The sequence below is a fragment of the Schistocerca gregaria genome, chromosome 5 (genome assembly GCF_023897955.1).
Source record: "Schistocerca gregaria isolate iqSchGreg1 chromosome 5, iqSchGreg1.2, whole genome shotgun sequence".
Taxonomy (NCBI): Eukaryota; Metazoa; Arthropoda; class Insecta; order Orthoptera; family Acrididae; genus Schistocerca; species Schistocerca gregaria.
Window position 1 is genome coordinate 410,915,677 of NC_064924.1, and position 22,464 is coordinate 410,938,140.

Here is a 22,464-nt window from a genome sequence, read left to right on the forward strand (position 1 = left end):
CAGCGGTATACAAAGTACACTATGCCACACACCATAATATGACTTCTGGTGTATAGATGTAGATGTATATGTAGATGAAGATGAAGAAGATATGCAGCAAATGTTACCGATATGTGACAGTGCTGTTGTTATGCTTTATTACAGGGAAAGTACTAGTACGCAAACCACCATCATCACCTAGACCGACAACAGATTCCAAAAAAGAAGATCCTTTGCAAATCTGCAAAAGAGCCCAAGAGAATTTAAAACCTGGCCCCCGTGTAAGATCGGCATCAACAGGCAGGGACAAGAAATCTGGTAATGTTAAAGTCGAAGTTTCTTCTGTTTTTCAGTCACAGCTGGTAGCCTTCCAAATCAAGCCACTGTCATGTTCTTTTCAATGATTCTGTGTTGCTTGTGATATAACCCAAATGTCTTTCTTTGGCAGTGCTCACTAACAGGAATATTACCATGTTGCTTTTGATATTTTGTTGCAGAACTTCAAGCAAGATATTGGGCATTTTTATTTGGAAATCTTCAGAGAGCTGTTGATGAGATATATCAGACATGTGAAACTGATGAGAGTGTTTCTGAGTGTAAGGTAGAGTACATTTGTGTGTTAAAAAAGTAATAAAAACCATACTAATGCCGTTGGCACATGGGGCAAGTTAGCTAATGTTGGTGTGGCGCTCAACTAGTTTTTTGGCGTCATTTCGTACTATTTCTCGTTGAGAAGCCGTTTCATCATGTGAAGCACAAAGTAAGTTCTACAATATTTTGGCAATGAGCCATGTAAAGTTGCACCAGTGGGAAGCAAGATCACTCTCTTCATCACAAGTAGAAAGCAAGATGCTATACCGTACTTGTATTCAGTAGGACCCCATATTTGATGAGTTTTATGTTATGTGTTACACCCTGTGAATATATGCTGTTTCTAAGTACCAGCATGTTGAATGTCTCAAGATGAATCATTATTGTTAAGAGTTGTTATAATAAAATGACTGGAAAAGTCATATTGCTGCTTAAAGAATTTTCATTTTTAGTTAGTTTCACATTATAACTTGTGTATAGTGAGAGTTAGCCGTTTTAAAGCAACGACTCATTTAAAATTCATGAAAATATGTCATTATGATTTATTATATAACTAAAAATCAAAAACATTTCACAGAATAAAAAAATGACACGGAATATGCATTTCAGCTTAGCGTTGTTGGCATTACGTCAGAGAACCAGCAGTAGATGGGACATGGGTTTGTGTCCTGCTTTATGCAAATGTATTTTTCACCTTTGCATTTTCCAAAAGGTTGTGGGAGTTTCATACAAAATTAATAGAAATAATTTATGTAATATTTGATGTTAAGTAAATATGAGTGTGCTCTGTCAAAAGGGAGTGTGTTTGATTTGGTGAGGTTTTATTAGCTGATGTCTTTCCTGAGTGATCATGCATCTTCCAGTCTTGCCTTATTACATGTTCATGGGTATCAAAATTTTTATTTATGTATACCACAGAGAGAACAACATGACTAGCATACAGGCATAAAAGGTAATGTTCATGTTAATAAAACTAAGATAGGAATTCTACATGCATCCACTTTTATGAACAAACTGTGTGGTTTGTGAGGCACATAAATCTGACAACCACTGATGAGAGCGCTGAGGGTGCAAATTCACGTCAACCAGCTCATGCTGCATGCCAGTGGCACTTTCTCTCGTGATGTGTGCACGTCAACATTAGCTGCCTTGTCCCACATGCTGACAGCTTAGCAATTAAAAATTAAGAGAGAATTTCTGACCAGGACTTACTTCAGGAGGTGAAATGTGTAACACTGTAATTAGACCCATATAGAAATTACATGTTACCTAGTTTTCAGAACTATTAGTTCCTTCATCACAGAGGGCAAAGGGAAAGGTTGTAAGTTGTGCAAAGGAAGGGTAGATATCTATATGTGGGCCTACCTCATCCTGGGATATAACTGACCTGCCCTTCCTTTTTAACCATCCCCTACTTACTCCTCTTTCCTCTCCAGTAAAGGAACTAACAGTTCTGAAAGCTAGGTCACATGACAGTAATACACATTTCATCTCCTGAAGGTAAGTACTGGCCAACAATCCTGCCTCATAGTTTGTTTTCATTACTGAACTTTCTTTTCTTATATTAACAATTACATACAGAACCAATAGAATAAATTGATTGGATCACAATGTCAGAGGTCCTAGAAGCTTTGTAACCATGAATAGAGTAATATATATGGAGGAATACTGTGTATAGGCTAGTGGAATCAAAGATCACAAAAAGGATGATGGTAGTTTTTGAAATATGAGGTAAATTTAGAGATAGGAGGTAGAAGTTTGATGAGACAAAAAGGCTGCAAACAACAACAATCAACCATCACTTTCACCAGTTTGTAATCCCAGAAGACTGAGTCTAGTTCTTGAAAGTTTGTCCTGTCCAACTACAGCTTTTGATTCATCACTTTATTCATACAGCTGTGAGCCATGCTGTATGTAGTGTGTTATAGTGGTTAGCAATCCTGGCTTGTGCATTTTGGGTTGCCAGTTCCAACCTGATCATGCACAGTTATCTTGTCATTTAATATTTATCATTGCTGGAAGGTTCTTGAAATTTTTTATGTTAATACATTCTGGAATATTCAGTGTTTGTATAAGTAGCTACACTCTCTGTCCAGTAGTTCAGTTCTGTTATGGCTTTGTTAGTGATCATAATAAATTTGTTTTCACTGATAAATGTCGTACTTCAGCAATGATCCTTCTTTTGGGTTTGGATCTGATTTTGGTTCTGACATGACAGTTTTTGGTGGAGGCACCACATACTTTAAACATCTACATCACCAAGGCTCCAACACTATTTAGGATACGATGAAATGGCTGAAAGGATTCAACCAAGTCTCCAAATGCAACAGTTGGGATCACGTTGTGTCTTTGGGATTTGTGTAAGGGATGTCATAACAACAGAAGAATTCATCAAGTGGTGCCAGTGTACCAAGGAAATGTAATCATTGGTAGAGACTTTAATCAGCCAACAATTAACTGGAAAAACTACATTTTTATTGGTTGTTGGTATGATAAAACATTGAGCGAAAAAGTTTGACAAGAGGTATGACAGACTTCCGAATTTAGTCCCTATGGCAGTTGTGGAAGACTACAATGACACCACCTCCCTTGTACACCAGGTGGTAAGAGGAGATACAGCATCCAGAAATGTCAAACCGAATAGGCAAGAGAAAGCAGGCTCCATGAATTATCAGGAGGTAATAGAGAATGTTGAAGAGGAGGTACACTGATCAGTACCAATCTCCTCAAACAGTTAAACGCTCCAGTAAGAATGGACTCAGCCAACTTGGTGTCCTGCAACAGCTGTCAAATGACAATCCAGCCTCCAATCAAAACAGATACAACCAAATCCTCCACAAAGTATAACAACCCACAGAAGAACAGACATTTGAAGGGCAGAGGGGTAAATGCTGGTATGTTTCCACTGTGGATGTCCTCTGCATTACTGTAGAGAAATAATATTAGTCTTTGACAACTGCTGTGTTGCCAGATATCAATAATCACAGCAGTTTTATTTGCGCCAGTTAACTGCAGACAATTATAGTCCACCTGTAGGACGAGGTTGCTCCCCAACCTGCCCTAGCCATTCCCTATCTTCATACAGATGCATCAGCCACTCACCTACCCACTGAATTCAGGAAAACTAAATGAAATAAACAGCTATGGAGTTGAAGCCACCACACATGAAAATCTTCCATGGATGACAGTCAACAAGATGTCAGAATATCTCATTGATGTAATAAGTAATGACTAGTCTATTTGGGTAGTAGTCAAATCAGGGGCTACCTTTCCTGTAAAATCGAATGCTTGTCGTCACCAGCTAAAAGAAGACTTTGTTCCACAGTACAAAAGTGCTGAAGCTGAAAGTTGCAAATGGAAAATGTATCGAGCCGAAAGAAACACGTCTGACAGAGTCCTTTGAATTTGTCATATTATTGGGATGTAGTCATTACATTATTTTAGATGAAACTTCTTGCAGGCATCACAAAGTAGCAATAGACTATGGAAGATCACAACTGTAGACTGTCAATGCTATTTCAACTAGCAGGTGTAAATAAGATTGCTGTGGGCAGTTCTTTGGCAGCTGTTGAAGACACTGTGAACTCCCAAACCTCCTGCTCTGCCCACCACCCCCAATAATCAATAAGACAATTTCCAGACATCACTGTAGATGCTAAGTTAAACTGTGAAGACTTTGTCAATCGAAAAAAGCTATCAGCCTCACAAAAGAAATCTCATCTCAGCAATGATCATATGCATTATAGGTGGTCCAGGAGAACTTTGGATCTCTAATTGTCATCAGCAGCCACAACCAACTCATCTTTAAAGACATATACATAAGGATAGCAATACTGGTCGAGGAAGAGCAGGTTAATGATACTGATGAAGAATTATGCTCCAGTACCGCTAAAGACGACGTAGGGGAGTAAGCTACTATAAAATTGCAAATAGGATCTGGTTGACTGAGGAACAATGTCAGTTAGTGTTTGTCATTCTATGCTGATTTTCAGAGGCTTTCCAACCTGCAGTGGAGAAAAGACAGGCCAAACGGCTCATGGTGAAACACTGTATCGACACTGTGACTTGACCACAAATTAGCCTGTGCTTGTATAGGGTGTCACTAGCTTAATGACAGATTATCAGGGAGGAAATGTACAAGATACTGCAAGATGACATTATTGAGCCTTCAGAGAGTTGTTGGTCCTTTCGCCTTCATAAATCCTTATAGCTTCTGTGATTTCAAAATTATGCTGTTCGTACTGTGTAATGTCCAGCCACTTTAAAGTGTATGATGGACATCCTGCTTTGCCGCCTTAAGTGGACAACATATCTTTGATGTCTAGGGGGCATAATTTTTCAAAGATATTTGAGGAACATATAAGGTGCCTCGCAACTGTGTTGGTTTGTGTTGATACTGTGGGCCGCTCCCTGAAACCAAAAAATCCCTCTTTGCAGCCCAGATGTTAATACCTTGGGGTACCTTTAAATGGTGATAGAGTCGATCCCTGTCCAAGGTAAGAACACACACATATTTTTGTACTCCTCAGCACATTCATGATATGTCCAGTTATCTTGAAATGTGATCATACAAATCCAGGAAAGTGGCTATGTTTCCAGAATGCTCTCCAAGTCTGAGAAGGACTACTGTACAACTGAAGAGTGCCTAGCAGTTTCAGGGAATCCTGTAATAGAAAACAACAGCTTGGACAGAAACTTAATCATTGCACAGCTTTAAATGCATTGCTGCTGAATAGAGAAATTCAGTATTGCTAAAGACTGTAGAAGTCTTGAAGAATGAGGCACCAACCGTAGGAAGATTACAAGTAATAAATGGAGCATTGTATGAAATGAACTGTGATGGTTGCTTATCATCCCCCATCACCTACAGCCAGCTATCTTAAAGTTTTTTTGTAGCATTCAACATCTGGTTACCTGGGATTTGTGAAGCCACCCTAGACAGAATCAGATGTATCTCTCACCAGGCCTCTACTGATCCATTAGATACTACAAGGAAAGCCAGCATGTGCCATAGTTGTCTCCAGGGTACCAGGTACCAATTCAGTCTGCAGGAGCACCATTCCACAGAGTTGGAATCGTCCTCTTGGGAAGGTTCTCAAAGTCAACAAATGAGAATCAATGGATAAGAGTCAGCCCCAACCACCTCACCTGCAGTGCTGTCACCAAAGCAGTGCGGACTGCTGAAGCTTTGGAAATAGCAAGATTCCTTGAAGAAGACACTATTTTTAAGCACAGGGGACCCCATGTAGTGATCCCTGATTGTGGAAAAGTGTTCTAATTGAAACTAAAATTAGAGGTGATTTTACGTTGCAACATCCGTCACAAGATGACAGTTGCCTGCCACCCACAGATGAATGGCCTCATCGAACACTTTGATATGACATTTTCAGATATGCTCTCAATGTACTATAAGTTGTTTGAGCAGAGAAAATGGGATACAATGTTGCCCATTGTGACATTTGAGTGCAACACAGCAGAGAAAGACACAACAGACCTAAGTCCATTCACAGTTGTGAGGCCTTTCAGCAGGATGACTACAAGAAACATCTCATCACCAGAACCAAAGAAGCAAGACATTTGGTTTGCATACAGGTAATGGCCGGCCAGGAGAATGACCAAGAGACTGTAACATCAAGCATAGAGCAATGAGATACAGCCTGGGAGATACATGAATTTTTATGCCTGTGTGGAAAGTGAAACTGTTGGGAAAGTTACTAAGGCTCTGCTTTGGGCCATATCATAACCTTTGTCACTTGCTGGACAACACAAATGAAGTCGAGGATTATGACCTGTCATCAAGAAAACAAAAGCACAGAGATTTCTTCTGTATGAAGGCCTACCACAGTTCTGAAGTGAAGAACAAAGGTTAGGGCTTTACGTCCAAGCAAACTGAAGACATGCTCAATGCTCATGAAGCTTCAATTTTACCTTCAATGCTTGTCATAGTGAAGAGGATGTGACTATATGACCAGAAGCAAGGATCTGCCAGCACTGTCATACAGAAGGCCATTAACAAGTCCTAGACCCAGAGTATTGCAGTTAGCTCTGATGAAAACCTCTGCGACAACATGTTGCTATTTCCCAAGGAGAGGAAGTAATGCCACATGCTTTCTTACTTGCAGTAGGTTATAAGGGTTAGTGTCACTGGGTGCTGTGCTGTGGGTTGCCATTTCAAAGCTGACCACTGGCAATTATTTGTTGTTTTGTTTTTATCAGTTCTAGAAGATTACCAAAATTTCTTATTTTTGTAATGTTTGTATATTGTGGATATTCAATGTTTTTGTGAACAGCTGCATTCTCCATTCAGGAGTTTTGTTCTGTTCTGTTCTGCATGTATGTCGATATTCGTAATAGACATGCTTTCAGTGCTGTTTTATATCATTGTCTACTCAGCTTTTGGATTAGACTTTTTTGTGGTTGCAATGTGACAATATTATAGCACCATGATCATTACAGATCATTCACAATATTGGTTTGACACTTTATTGAGTTAGTTGATTTAATATTCTACAGATGTTTCGTGCAATTGATTTTGATTCATGTGGAATGAGATGAGCCTATATATGCACAATTTGTGTGTTTCTGTACATGTCCTAACCATGTACAAATAAATTCAAGGGCTCAGCTTATCCACTACAGGATATTTTGAATTATTGCACATTATATTTTGGTTACATTTAAGAACAAGAACATAAGTACAGTAAAACAAAGCAATTTATACAGTAGACAGTGGTTTCTAGTAGTACATAGGAAACTACTTCGTACCAGCATGTGGTGCATTAAATGATTTTGTGATCAAATCATTCCTTCCTTCCCCTTGCCACCCATGAACCATAGACCTTGCCATTGGTGGAGAAGATTGTGTGCCTCAGCAATAGAGATAGCTGACCCATGGGTGCAACCACAATGGAAGGGTGTCTGCTGAGAGGCCAGACAAACCACACTACCATGGAAGTAAAACTTTATATGCCAACTATATCCGCAGATGATGAAGAGACTGAAGGAATGTATGATGCTATAAAAAAAATTATTCAGGTAGTTGAGGGAGATGAAAATTTACTATAGTAGGTGAATATGGACCGGGGTAAGGAATGAAAGAGGAAGCTGCCTGGTAGAATTTTGCACAGAGCACAACTTAATCATAGCTAACATCTGGTTTAAGAATCATGAAAGAAGATTGTATATGTGGAAGAGGCCTGGAGACACTGGAAGTTTTCAGACAAATTATATGATGGTAAGTCAGAGATTTAGGAACCAAATTTTAAATCGAAAGACATTTTCAGGAGCAGATCTGGACTCTGACCACAATTTATTCATTACAAACTACAGATTAAAACTGAAGAATCAGCAGAAAGGTGGAAATTTAAGGAGATAGGACCTGGATAAACTGAAAGAAATGGAGATTGTAGAGAGTTTCAAAGGGAACATCAGGGAAGAATTGACAAGAATAGGGGAAAGAAATACAGTAGGAGAAGAATGGGTAGCTTTAGGAGATGAAATAGTGAAAGCTGCAGAGGATTATGTAGGTAAAAAGACAAGGGCTAGTAGAAATCCTTCAGCAACAGAAGAGATATCGAATTTAATTGATGAAAGTAGAAAGTATAAGTAAATGAAGCAGGCGAAAAGGAATACAAACTTCACAAAAATGAGATTAACAGGAAGTGCAGATTGGCTAAACAGGAATGACTAGAGGGTAAATGAAGGATGTAGAAGCATGTATCACTATGGGTAAGGTAGATACTGCCTACAGGAGAATTCAGGAGCCTTAGCAGAAAGAGAACCAGCTGTATGAATGTCAATAGCTCAGATAGGAAACCAGTCCTAAGCAAAGAAGGGTAAGCAGAAAGGTGGAAGGAGTATATACAGGGTCTGTACAAGGGTGATGTACTTGTGGGCAATACTATGGAAATGGAAGAGGACATAGATGAAGATGAAATGGGAGATACAATGCAGCATGAAGGATTTGATGGAGCACTGAAATACCTAGGTTGATAGTCCTATTACAATTAGTCATATCCTTGGGTGAACCAGCCATGACAAAACTCTCCCATTTGGTGAGCAAGATGTATGAGACAGGCGAAATACCCCCAGACTTCAAGAAGAGTATAATAATTACAAAAGCAAGTGTTGACAGGTGTGAAAATTACTGAACTATCAGTTTAATAAGTCACAGCTGCAAAATACTAACATGAATTCTTTACAGAAGAATAGAAAAACTAGTAGAAGCTGACCTCGGGGAAGATCAGTTTGGATTCTGTAGAAATGTTGTAATACATGATGCAATACTGACCCTACGACTTATCTTAGAAGAAAGATTAAGGAAAGGCAAACCTACGTTTCTAGCATTTGTAGACTTGGAGAAAGTTTTTGTCAATGTTGACTGGAATACTCTCTTTCAAATTCTGAAGGTGGCAGGGATAAGATATAGGGAGCGAAAGGCTATTTACAATTTGTACAGTTATAAGAGTCGAGGGACATGAAAAGGAAGCAGTGGTTGGGAAGGGAGTGAGACAGGGTTGTAGCCTCTCCCCGATGCTATTCAATCTGTATATTGAGCAAGCAGTAAAGGAAACAAAAGAAAAGTTCGGAGTAGGTATTAAAATTCATGGAGAAGAAATAAAAACTATGAGGTTCGCCGATGACATTGTAATTCTGTCAGAGACGGCAAAGGACTTGGAAGGGCAGTTGAATGGAATGGACAGTGTCTTGAAAGGAAGATACAAGATGAACATCAACAAAAGCAAAACGAGGATAATGGAATGTAGTCGAATTAAGTCGGGTGATGCTGAGGGAATTAGATTAGGAAATGAGACACTTAAAGTAGTAAAGGAGATTTGCTATTTGGGATACAAAATAACTGATGATGGTCGAAGCAGATAGGATATAAAATGAAGACTGGGTATGGCAAGGAAAGCGTTACGGAAGAAGAGAGATTTGTTAACATTGAGTATAAATTTAAGTTCAGGAAGTCCTTTCTTGAAAATATTTGTATGGAGTGTAGCTATGTATGGAAGTGAAACAAGGACAATAAATAGTTCAGTCAAGAAAAGAATAGAAGCTTTTGAAACGTGTTGCCATAGAAGAATATCGAAGATTAGATGGGTAGATTACATAACTAATGAGGTGATGCTGAATAGAATTGGGGAGAAGAGGAATTTGTGTCACAATTTGACTAGAAGAATGGATCGGTTGGTAGTATATGTTCTGAGGCATCAAGGAATCACTAGTTTAGTATTGGACAGACGTGTGGAGGTTAAAATCAAAGAGGGAGACCAAGAGATGAATACACTAAGAAGATTCGGAAAGATGTAGATGTAGTAGCTACTCAGAGATGAAGGAGCTTGCACAGGATAGAATCACCAAACCCTTCAGTTTTATGGGATTTGACAGCACACTTTCAAATTAAAAGTTATTATAGACTCGCAAGAAGCAGAATAAAAATAGGTACAAAGCTAGAAATAGCAGGCTTCTCAGCTAGGAGGTCAGGAAGGTAGACTGTAGGAATTTATACAAGAAAAGGGAGGAGATCAAACTAAGCAATAAGTTGAGTACCTTGGAAAAATCCCACAGAAATAGGCAGATTGGGTAGTTATTTAATAAAGGTACTTATGCAAATAGCAGCAGTTGTTGAGGATGTAACAAAAGCAAAAGAAAAGTGGATCTCTCACAGAACAATGTAGTTGTTCGAGAGAAGGTAAAAATGTCAACCAAATTATAGTAGAAACTTGATGGAATACATTACATGAAAAAAAAAAGTATTTGTAAATGCCTTTGATAGGATGTGAGAAGATAGGAAGATTTTTAATGGGTAATGTAGGAAGTGCTTATGATTATGGTAGTATGTATTAATAAGAATTTCATAAATCATAATACTAGTATTCGCAAATCATATATACAGACGAAAAAGAAACAACTTAAATATAGTAGATGGTTATGACAGATGTAAAATAAGGTACCAGATTACAAACATATCAACACTACCAATTAAACTGATGACAATTTCATCATCCCTAGCAAGTGCCATAGTTAATACATCAGCAAGAATTTTCTTTGGTTGCAAATACTTAATGACATCTGACTTCTTTCACACATTGTGCTAAAGAATATTTTCTCAGACAAACATGTTTCAATCTAGAATGAAGCACAAGATTTGCTGCCAGCCTAATGTAACTCTGATTATCATGGAAAATGATTACAGGATTTTGAAGCTTATTGTTTAAAACAGTTACCTTATCAGCCATCTCGCATATACTGCCTGTTTGGCTGAAGAATTTAAAGCTGCATATTCATCTTCAGTAGTTGGCATGACATCATTTCCCAGTGTCTTGTTCTCTGAGGAAGTTGTATTTTTTCATAAGAGAAAACCATTCACTTATTGTGATAACTCGGTAATAAATCATCTACAAATTTGAGTCAACAGAACCAGTTATTTACAATTCCCCTTTGCTAAATACAATGCCAAGTTAATAGTATCCTTGAGATATCAAATTGCTCTTTTTTCTGCCTGCGAATACACACTAGTGAACTTAACAATTACACTTAAAATACTTGCTGCATAAGATATGTTAGATCTTTTATTAGTACTGATATGCAACAAACACCCCACAAATTCCTGGTATGTCACTTGAATCTCATCATCTTTCACATCTCAAAGCTCTAGTTCAGCGTCCATTGATGTTCCTATGGGGCTACAATCGAACATAAAGCATTTCAGCACATCTGAAGGATAACTCTTTTGCACAAGTTTGAAATTACTTTCCTTCCAGTTTCTAATGATATACGTACCTAGACAGGACTTTGTTTCTCCTTGAGCTTAAACTTCAAAATGCTCAGATAATCTCTAATACTGCTTGCCTTCCATCACATTGTTGTTACAAAAGACATAAAAATCAACATACAAAAGAACAATTACAAATGTTTACCTGGCCTTGTAATGAATGCATGATCTGCATCAGTACTCACAACATAACCTCAGATAGAAGTACACCTCTTGTCTCTTCACTCCATTGTTTGGCTGAAGTTTTTAAACCATAAATGGACTTGGGTTTGTATACTTTATCTTTTGTCAGAAGCAGTTTTGGTATCAAAATAATTAACCTTAAGATCGATATTAACAACAAAAATAATGATAGAGTACTACAATCTGCATGTGATGGAAAGGTTTCATCATAATATATATCAAATGTTTGAGTTAATCACTTAGTAAAATGTCTAACTCAATAGCTGCACAGTTTGCATTCCTTTTCAGCTTAAATACCCACTTGTCTATGATACTTTTACTTCTTTGTGGGTCCACAAGTTCCCAAACATCATTCTTCTGGAAACACTAGTTTCTCTTTCATGGTTTTTTACATCCTCTTTCATGATCTTTATACAGTCTCTCCTGTAATGCCTTGACATGGTATCTCGCAGGTTCAAAGAATCTTCTCCTAAACTGGGAAAACCATTCACCAAATATTTGACAAAATGTGGGTACTCCTTGCTTTTGGGTACATGGGCTGACCTTCTGACTTGTTATCTTTTGGAGCATCAGGGTAGATTGGCAGTATCTCAGTCTCCTCTGTCTGTGACTGACTGGGTATCTGACATGTAGTCTGGGTTATGATAGGTGTCTGCATTGTCACTCCCAACACTGCTGACTTCCACTACTTCCTGTGCCTTGCCTTCTTCGGCATGTTGCTCATTTGGGCAGAACACACAGTAATTTTCACTTACAGCTAGTGACCTCATACTGTCAGTCATGCAGCCATTCTCCAGAAAAATAACACTCCTACCTTTTACAATTTTCTTGGTGAATCAATTAGTCTGTAACCTTTAATAATTTTACCATAATGTACAAAAATGTGTTCCTTAGCCTTGGCATTCTGTTTTGTCCTATTTTGATCTGGTATATGGAAAAGGGCTCGGTAACCAAATACTTTTAAGGAATTCAAAGATGATGATCTGTCCTCCTGTAACTCCTGTGGAGTCTTACCTTATAGCACTCTGTGAGAAACATGGTTCTGTATGTAAACAGTTGTATTGCCCACCTCTGCTCAGTATTGCTTAGGCAAAACAGGATCAAATAATGTATCATGTGGCAGCTCACAGATTAATCTGTTAATTATTTCCACAACACAATTCTGTTCTCGACTGTAGGGCACACTATTCTGAGCTCTACCCCATTGTTTTTTGCAAAATGAAACAAACCCAAGAATTCATAAACTCAGTGCCATTGTATGATGTAACAGTTTTGATGTCTGCACCAACATTATTTTCTGCCAAAGTTCTAAAAGTACAGAAAAAAATCAAATATTTGATATTTATCCTTGAGAAAATAAAAATCTCTTTTTGGTATTATCACTCACCAGTACACACATCTATAGTATGCTGAACAGAAATAGGATGAATATTTTGACTATGATCCAAAATAAAGTAGATCATTCTGTTTGAACATCTTACATCAATCTTTGCTGAACACAGACATTATGCATTACATAAGCAGAGCAGAAACTGACAACAAATTGATGGCTAAGCCACAGGCAAGAATAACATTATCTGATTGAATTGGATACATAAAAAATTTACTCACCAGGTGGTGGCAGGAGAACACACATTTTAAAAAAAGGTTTTAAGTAAGCTTTTGGAGCCAATGGCTCCTCCTTCTGGCAAAAGGGTTGAAGGGAAAGGAAGAGGGGTGAATGAAAAGGACTGGAGAGGTTTAGGAAAAGGTGTAGAGTTCGGAAAAGTCACCCAGGACACCAGGTCATGGTCGTGTAAACTGACATATGGCTGGGAGTGCCCCTCCATACCCACATCCAGTGACTCCTGTGAGCAGGGGATGACATGGTAACCAGTCGGTACCATTGGGCCTTTGTGGTCTGTTTGGGCAGAGTTTAGTTTTAATCCCAGGTCAGGGGAGACTTACAGGATGGGATAAGACGGAAAGACTGACTGTTGGTGACTGCACTGGATGAGATTTGAAAACCTGAGAACTAAAAGGCTCTGAAAGCTTGCATATATAAAACTGTTTCTTTATATGAAATAATGGAAAATCCAGAATGGAATGTAAAAGTACTATGAAAAGGATAGTTGCTACTCACCATATAACAGAGATGGTGAGTCGCAGATAGCCACAACAAGAAGACTGTCAGAAAGCGAGCTATCAGCCAACAAGGCCTTCATTGAAAATTGACCTCACCCCCCCCCCCCCCCCCCCCCCCACACACACACACACACATATGCAACTCATACACACAAGCACAGCCTCTAGCAGCTGAAGCCAGTCAGTCAGTAAACTTCTTTTTTTATATGTGTGTTCTCCTGCTGCTGCTTGGTGAGTAGATGTTTCTTATCTATTCAATTACATTATAAGAGGTCTGTTCAAAAAATTCTGTTGTTTCTAATGTTGTTTATTTTGGAATCACAATCTGTTGACAGAATGTTCTGTTTCTTTCAGGGCTCTTCAGTTTTGAATACAGCTCTTGTTTCATGTTACAAACATTATAATCTTCACAATGAACAGCCCACTGGAGTAGATTTTGATAAAATTTTTGATGCACACTTTTTAATTTTGTGATGTCATCCCATTGTTTACCTGTGTAGGTTTTGACCTACCTCAACATTCGTGCATCAGTTTGCCTGTACAATTAAGATCTGCACAAGTATATTGAATGAGTTTTTGTATTTCCCCCAATCACTTTCCCTGGTAATCTCACATGTGCAGTTTTGTCATCCACAGATACCAATTTGACTCCTCGAGCAGTCAAACCTGAGAGGAGACAAACATGTCAAGTCTGCCTTGAATGTGTATAGTAGCCGTTAAACTTCTTCAAGAAACTGATAAATTCAAAACTGACATATTTCAGGCAAGGAGATTATACATTACCAGCATTTCTACACACCACTGTGGGTAGATCACCCGTATAGGCAAGGAGATTGTACATTACCAGCAATTCTATACACCACTGTGGGTAGATCACCTGTATAGGCAAGCAGTTGTCTGATTTATTCCATTAACAATAGCAATGTCTCCATATAGCTGTATCTCACAATTTATTTAGATGTTCACTTTAGGTGTAACTGATTTTAAGAGTGTGGTCTCATTATCAGATACGAAACACACATCCAAAATCAAGTGCCATGAGAATCACAAATATTCTTGCAGAACAGGTCAATGACTAGAGAAAGGAATCCAGAGTGTCAAATTCATTGTACCATATGTTCCACACATCATGAGCCCACAGGTAGCAAGAACCTAATATCTTCCAAGTGTTCTGCTTTGGGCAGAGGGTTGTAGACCTTATCCCATTTAATTTTTGAGACAAGATTGGTATTAATCGACAATATTATCAAAAGGGTAGAGTGCTACTCACCATAAAGATGACATGTTGCAGACAGGTACAAAGGTAAGGGCACACACACACACACACACACACACACACACACACACACACACACACACACACACACACACAATACATCTTATATATACATGACCGCCAGCTCCAACTGCTCTGGCCAGACTGCAACTGTTGCCGTGAATGAGCAGCAATCCAAAGTGAGTTGGGGAAGGGGGAACAATAGCAGGGTATGGATAGGGGGAGAGAAGATTGCTGTGTGACAATGTGTATATGGACTCAGCAGCAGCTGGACAAGGCTTCCAGATGCAGCATCAGGAGAGAAAGGGGCGGAATTCGGGTGGGGGGGGGGGGGGCTTGGGGGAGGGAAGGGCGAGTGGAAAAGGAAAGGAGCAGAGAAGGGGAGAAGAACAGTGGGTGCATTTGCAGAGAACAGCGGGAGAGGGTATGTGAATTGGGAGGAGACGATACGATAGAGAGGGTAGAAACTGTTGGATGGAGGGTGTGGGCAATAGGTTACTGTAGGGTAGGTTGAGGATGGGATGATTTTGAGAATGGATAATTGTCAGGATAACTCCCATCTGTGAAGTTTAGAAAAGCTGGTGGTGGAGGGGAATATCCAGATGTTCTGAGTTGTGAAACGAAGTAGCCATTGAAATCGAGCATGTTACGTTCAATTGCATGTTGTGTTATAGGGCGGCCCACTCTGCTCTTTTCCACAATTTGACAGTGGAATTCATCCTCTTGGACAGATGGTTGGTAGTCATGCCTGTATATGAGGCTGTGCGGTGATAGCAGTGGAGCTGGTAAATAGCATGCTGCTTTCAGGGTGGCCCACCTTCTGATGGGGTAGGATAAGCCTATGACAGGGTGGGAATAGGAAGTGGTGGATTGTGCAGGGCCATAGGGATGGCAGAGGATTTAGTTCTGTTGTTCCAAATCAGGGTGATATTGGCTGAAGAAGGTGGTGCATCCTTGTAGCTGGTTCTTGGAATGGTGGTGGGAAGATTGGAGTTGTGTAGGGATGTTGCATAGGAAATCTGCTTTCGGACTAAGTTTGGGGGTAATGCCTGTGTGAGACTTTCAGCATACTGGTCAACAGAGTTCTTGTCGCTGCAGATACACTTTACCCAGATTTCGAGGCAGTATGGGAGGGTACTTTTAGTGTGGAAGAGATGGAAGCTGTCAAAATGCAGGTGCTGTTGGTGGTTAGTTGGTTCCATGTGGAATGGTTGGAGCCATCTGAGAGGAGGTGGTTAATATCCAGGAGTTTACCACACCGGGTTGAGAACCAGATGAAGAGGATAGGAGAAAAATTGTGAAAGAATGAGGACAGGGTGTCTTGGCCCCGAGTCCAAATCATGAAGGTATTATAATGCACTTCAACTACATCAGAGGTTTGAGGTTTTGGGAGGCTAGGGAGGTTTTCTTTAGATGGTCCATAAACAAGTTGGCATAGGAGGTTGCCATGCAGATACCCTTGGCTGTGCTGCAGATTTGTTTGTATACCTTCCTTTCAGAGGAGAAGTAGATATATGTTAGGATGAAGATAGTAAAGTGTAAGAGGAATGAGGTAGTGGATTTGGAGCTTGATGGATGTTGGAAGAGGTTGTGTGCAGTGGCAGCAAGACAATGGGCATTATGGATATTTGTCTTTAGGGAAGTAGAATCTACAGTGATGATTAAGGATTCAGCAGATAAAGGGATGGGGACAGTGGTAAATCAGTGAAGGAAGTGGATGGTATCTTTGACGTGGGACACTAGGTCTCTGGCTGTTGGTTGGAGGCGTTGGTCAGTGAGGGCTGAAATTCTTAATGTGAGGGCATAATAACAATCTACAATGAGGTATCCAGGATTGTTGGGTTTGTGGATTTCGGGCAGAATGTAGAAGTGGGTCTGTGGGGTTTCGTAGGTGAGAGGAGGGAAGTGGGTTCGGAGAGAGGCTCTAGCTGGGGCCTAAGGCTGTAAGCAGGGATTGGAGGCTATGTTGGACTTTGGGGATGGTATCTTTCTGGCAGAGTTTATAGGTGGAGAAGTCATGCAACGTCTCTGTCAGCTGTCCGACTCCTCCAACTGTAAATTCTGCCAGAGTGACCTCACCAAGGTGGCACAATGGTTAGCACATTGGACTTACATTCAAGAGGATGTCTGTTCAAATCTACTTTCGGTCATCTAGATTTTGGTTTTCTGTGATTTCCTAAATCCTAAATCACTCTAGGCAGGTGATGGGATGATACCTTTGGAAAGGATGGCCGATATCCTTCCCTGTCCTTGAAACTTTCGAAGCATTTGCTCCATATCTAATGACCTTGATGTCAATGGGACATTAAACCCTAATCTTCCTTCAGAGTGATCTCATCCCAGAAATCCAACAAAACCTCATCCCTGCATAAAGCCTTAGGCCCTAGCTAGAACCTCTCTCCGAACCCACTTCCCTCCTCTCACCATTGACACCCCACACAACCACTTCTACAAACTCACTGAAATCCACAAACCCAACAATCCTGGGTGCCTCATAACTGTTTCTTCTGCCCCCATTGAAGAATTTCAGCCCTCATTGCCCAACATCTCCAACCAGTTACCTGATCTAGTGTCCCATGTCAAAGACACCAACCACTCCCTTCACTAACTTTCCAACATCCCAGTCCATTTATCTCCTGGATCCCTTCTCATCATTGTTGATGCCACGTCCCTGTACACCAACATACTTCATGCCCATGGTATTGGCATTATTGAACACTACCATTCCCAATATCCTTCAGGCTCGACACCGAGCGAGGTGGCGCAGTGGTTAGCAGACTGGACTCGCATTCGGGAGGACGACGGTTCAATCCCGCGTCCGGCCATCCTGATTTAGGTTTTTCGTGATTTCCCTAAATCTCTCCAGGCAAATGCCGGGATGGTTCCTTTGAAAGGGCGCTGCTGACTTCCTGCACCCCTTCACATTCTCAACACCTCTCCCATCCGCTTCACCTGGTCGTCCTCAGCCCAGCGTACCAACTTTCTGGATGTTGACCTTCTCCTGTCTGATGGTCCCATTCACACATCTGTCCACATTAAACCCACCAACCACCATACACCTAATCTTCCCACCATCCTCAAGAGCCAGATACAAGGAGGTGCCCCCTTCATCACCCAATACCATACTGCACGGGAGCAACTGAACCACATCCCCCTTCAGGGTAGTGATTATCTATGATTTTGCCCTGAAATGAGGGAAATCTAACCGAAGATCCTTCCCACCACGCTAAAATGATTTACCCACCCAACCTCCACAGGGCTGTAGTTCATCACTGTGCCACCACCCTTCCCTTTCCACAGAGATCATATCCCCGTGAAAAGACCCAGGTGCAAGTCCTACCCAATACAATTGTGCTGCACTTCCTGTTCCGGTCCTGTCATAGGCTTATCCTACCTCATCAAAGGCTGGGTCACCTGTGAAAGCAGGCACGTGATATACTGGCTGTGATGCAATGATTGCACAACGCTATACTGGTATGACTACCAACCAGATGTCCACCAGAATGAATGGCAACTGCCAAACTGTGACCAAAAGCAAAGTGGACCACCTTGTGGCATAACTTACAACTGAATATAACAAGCTTTCATTCAACGTGACAGTTGCAGTCTGACTAGAGGAGCTGGAGACAGTGGTCATGCGTGCATGCTTGCTTGCTTGTGTGTGTGTGTGTGTGTGTGTGTGTGTGTGTGTGTGTGTGTGTGTGTGTGTTCTCCTTTCTGAAGAAGGATTTGGCCGAAAGCTGAATGTGTATCATTCTATTTCATTGTGCCTGTGTGCAACTCAACTTGTCTTTACTATGAGTAGCACTCTATCCTTTTCATAATATTGTTGATATTCTAACCTGGACTTCTCATTGTTTTATTATTATTATTATTATTATTATTATTATTAACTGTTAGTTTAAGAAGACACTCATCATGATGGCTGATGGGAGGAGCTGTTTCGATATCTGTCAGAAGGTGTTGCATGACTTTGGACTAATACTCATTAGTTTCTGTTTCCTTAGCTTTCAATACTGTACACAAATAGTTCCTTCTTTAATTTATGAGAATGTAACTTGTGTTCTGTGTGCTATTGACGATGATGTTGGCTGTTCTGAAAAACTTGTTGGTAGTAACCAAGGCAGCTCAAGATATCAGTACAGTTGTTTCCATTAATTTCAAGACAGGATTCTTCTAAAGTGAAAAATTATTCCTGATGATGAGACTATATAGCCTTGAAATTGATTATACTTGCACTGAACATTAGAAAAAATTGTGAGTTAAAGCTATAAGTTGACATTGAAGTTGCTACTGGAACAGATGTTTTAGCAATCCTAGAGGAAGCTGTATGTTACTTAACTGGGAAAATAAAGAAGGAAAATGCATTAGTGGTAAACATCTGAATGACTTTCATGTTATGGTAATGTTTGCCTATATTGTAGATAAACTTCAACAACAAAGAGAACAACTTTGTATGACATGTATGAATGTGTGATTTGAGTGTAAAATGACAAGTTGTTACATTTAGGTCAGTTGTACAGTGACTGAATTGAAACAGACAGGGGATTGACTAGTAAAGAAAAGACAAGTGGGTGGTATATAGGCTGAGTAAGTTCTTATCTGGATTCCAAGAGATAAGAATGTTTAATGGTAGGTGTGTAGATGTTGTTATTGAACAACTTGGAGGAGCATCATAGGTGTGTATAACTGAAGATCGTAACACATTGAAAAGCCTAGGAAACAACTTTATCTAGCAGCAAATTCTTAGGGCCTGATCTCAGTGAACCTAAAAAATAATGGAAATTAACATATTAGTACTGATGCTACTCATGAATTTGGTTAAACATACTTTTATTTCCTCACAGAAGAAAGTATTTTGGTTTCCAGAGTGAATCTTTCACTGTGTAGTACAAAATGATTCTCTGAAATTTTTTGCTACATTAATGCTGAATACCACACTGTTACTCAAAGTAGGAGCATTATTCACTGCTTTTACTTGAGATTAGTTCTTCGATGTTTTCAGCATATGTTGTTGTTGTTGTGTTCTTCAGTCCTGAGACTGGTTTGATGCAAATCTCCATGCTATTCTATCCTGTGCAAGCTTCTTCATCTCCCAGTACCTACCGCAGCCTACATCCTTCTGAATCTGCTTAGTGTATTCATCTCTTGGCCTCCCTCTACGAGTTTTACACTCCACACTGCCCTCCAATACTAAATTGGTGATAGCTCGATGCCTCAGAACATGTCCTACCAACCGATCTCTCCAATTCTATTCTATACCTCCTCATTAGTTATGTGATCTACCCATCTATGTTCAGCATTCTTCCGTAGCACCACATTTCGAAAGCGTCTATTCTCTTCTTGTCTAAACTATTTATCGTATACAGATTGAATAACATCGGGGATAGGCTACAACCCTGTCTCACTCCCTTCCCAACCACTGCTTCTCTTTCATGCCCCTCAACTCTTATAACTGCCATCTGCTTTCTGTACAAATTGTAAATAGCCTTTCGCTCCCTGTATTTTTACCCCTGCCACCTTCAGAATTTGAAAGAGAGTATTCCAATCAACATTGTCAAAAGCTTTCTCTAAGTCTACAAATGCTAGAAACGTAGGTTTGCCTTTCCTTCCTTTCAGCATATAGGACCATCCAATTATATGAATTTTTTGTGGTAATATTTTACATTTTAAAAGTTATGTGTAGTTATTCAACTGGACAGCAGAATACAATGAAGGTTGTAAACATCTACAAATAATCATCCTGATACTGTAGCTAGATATAACTATTGATCAGTCTAAAAGTCGTTAATTTTCACTTATGTTACACGTAATTTATTACTTGCTTTAAATGGCATATTCTACCTGAAGAAAACAACAGAGAATTTCAAATTGGTAAGCATCAGCACAAGTGAAAATTTTTGGTTCTGAAAATGCTTTTGTCTGTTATCTTACATCTTTCTTAATGTTGTATAGATTATTGCAGTATCTGCATGCTCTGAAAATTTTCAGGAGGTTATTCTTGTCCTTGATAACTACACACGTGATTTCCATAACTTAATTGAATGGTTCAAACTGAAGTGGGAATATGAAAACACACCACCTCCTCAACGGCCAACATCTTATGCATGGGAAGTACGGAAGTCCTCTCCAGGAAAGGTAAAATTTTCAAAGCTATGATTTTAATTTGCTTATGGTGCCCATTTCTTTGTCAGTTTATGTGTATTACACTGTCTGAAAGTCCTTTGTTGAACCAGTGTGTCACAGTATTGACTTCAAGTCACTGTTTGTGTTTTTCTTTTTTTTTTTCCATGTAGGCTCGTAATATTCCTGTAGTAAACAAATTTGAACGAACAGCGCAAGGAACAAGTTCATCCTCTGTGGAAGCTGTAAAGCAGGAAGAGACTGTCTCTGTGAAGGTATCACCTGTGGGCACTCAAGAAACATCATCTAATGTAAACAGCACCACTGTACCAGCATTGTCCACAGATATTGCTGAAGTGCATACAGCAGATAACGAAGACACCCATCAGGCAAAAAATGATCCAGTGAGACAAAATGACTCAAAAGTGGCCGGATCAGCCGTTGAAGGTGTAGAGGTGATTTCAAGCAGTGGACCTCAGACAGATATATTAAGAACTGAAGCTGATGACAAAGGCGTTAGTGATTTAGGTGTAAGTACTGTGTACATTCTTAATAGTCATTTGAATAAAATAGGAATAAATATTGTTCCTACTTGTACATGATTGTGATACTACTTGACCTTTTTTTTTAAAGGACGTGTTAGCTAGACAAAGAGACGCTTGTGCTGAAACTGTAAAGAGTACGCAAAAAGAAACACACATCAGAAAAGATGAAGCTGAGAGATGTTCTGAAACTCCAGTTGACACTTCAGATGTGCCAAAATGTGAAAAAATCTGTTCAGATGTTAAAAGTAGCAATGGTGTTAGTTCCATGAGGCATACTTCTCAAGCAACAGAAGGAAGCAATTTCAGAGAGGATAAGGGCACAAGCACATGTTCACTGCAGGACGAGCCAGGAGGTCTTGTGCCCAGTGAAAGTGAAGTTGTGATGGTCCATCAGGCTTCACAGACAGATATGGAACAATGTGTAGAGGATTCTGATGGCATCCGGTTTGTGTCCATCGTGGAACAGCCAGCACATGAATGTGACACTTCTCATTCACAGTGTGCAGAAAACAATGCCGTTGATCCAGGTAAGCATGCTAGTTCTCGGATTAATATCAGATTTGTTTCTTTCTGGAAGTTTAACTAAGCCATCAATGTCTTAACATTATGAAATAATTTGGAAAATTTCATACTAATTTAAGGAACAAGATATCTGCTGAAAATATCCTTAAAGAACCTACACAACATAACGAAGTCATCTTACCCAATATTATTTCCCCAAACAAAAGAAGAAGAAAATAAGGAAAAAAAATCTAACTGGATCTACACTGCCACATGTTACATACAGTAAAAGAGAAATGTTTTTGACAGACAATTGTTCATTCAGATAAAGTAATTAAATATGTTTTAATAGTCATAATATGAAT

The 22,464-nt window shown here is 39.6% G+C and overlaps 1 protein-coding gene across 10 annotated transcripts in view; it reads left to right on the forward strand.

The window, feature by feature from the left end:
• The window catches only part of LOC126272212 (S phase cyclin A-associated protein in the endoplasmic reticulum), a 554,765-nt gene that overhangs the window by 25,439 nt on the left and 506,862 nt on the right, over window positions 1–22,464 (forward strand). For all 10 annotated transcript variants that reach the window (XM_049974904.1, XM_049974906.1, XM_049974905.1 and 7 more), the window contains 5 exons: window positions 145–297; window positions 477–580; window positions 20,922–21,068; window positions 21,227–21,583; window positions 21,687–22,125. In XM_049974904.1, coding sequence (XP_049830861.1) covers window positions 145–297; window positions 477–580; window positions 20,922–21,068; window positions 21,227–21,583; window positions 21,687–22,125 — 1,200 coding nt within the window. The remainder of the gene's footprint in view (window positions 1–144; window positions 298–476; window positions 581–20,921; window positions 21,069–21,226; window positions 21,584–21,686; window positions 22,126–22,464) is intronic.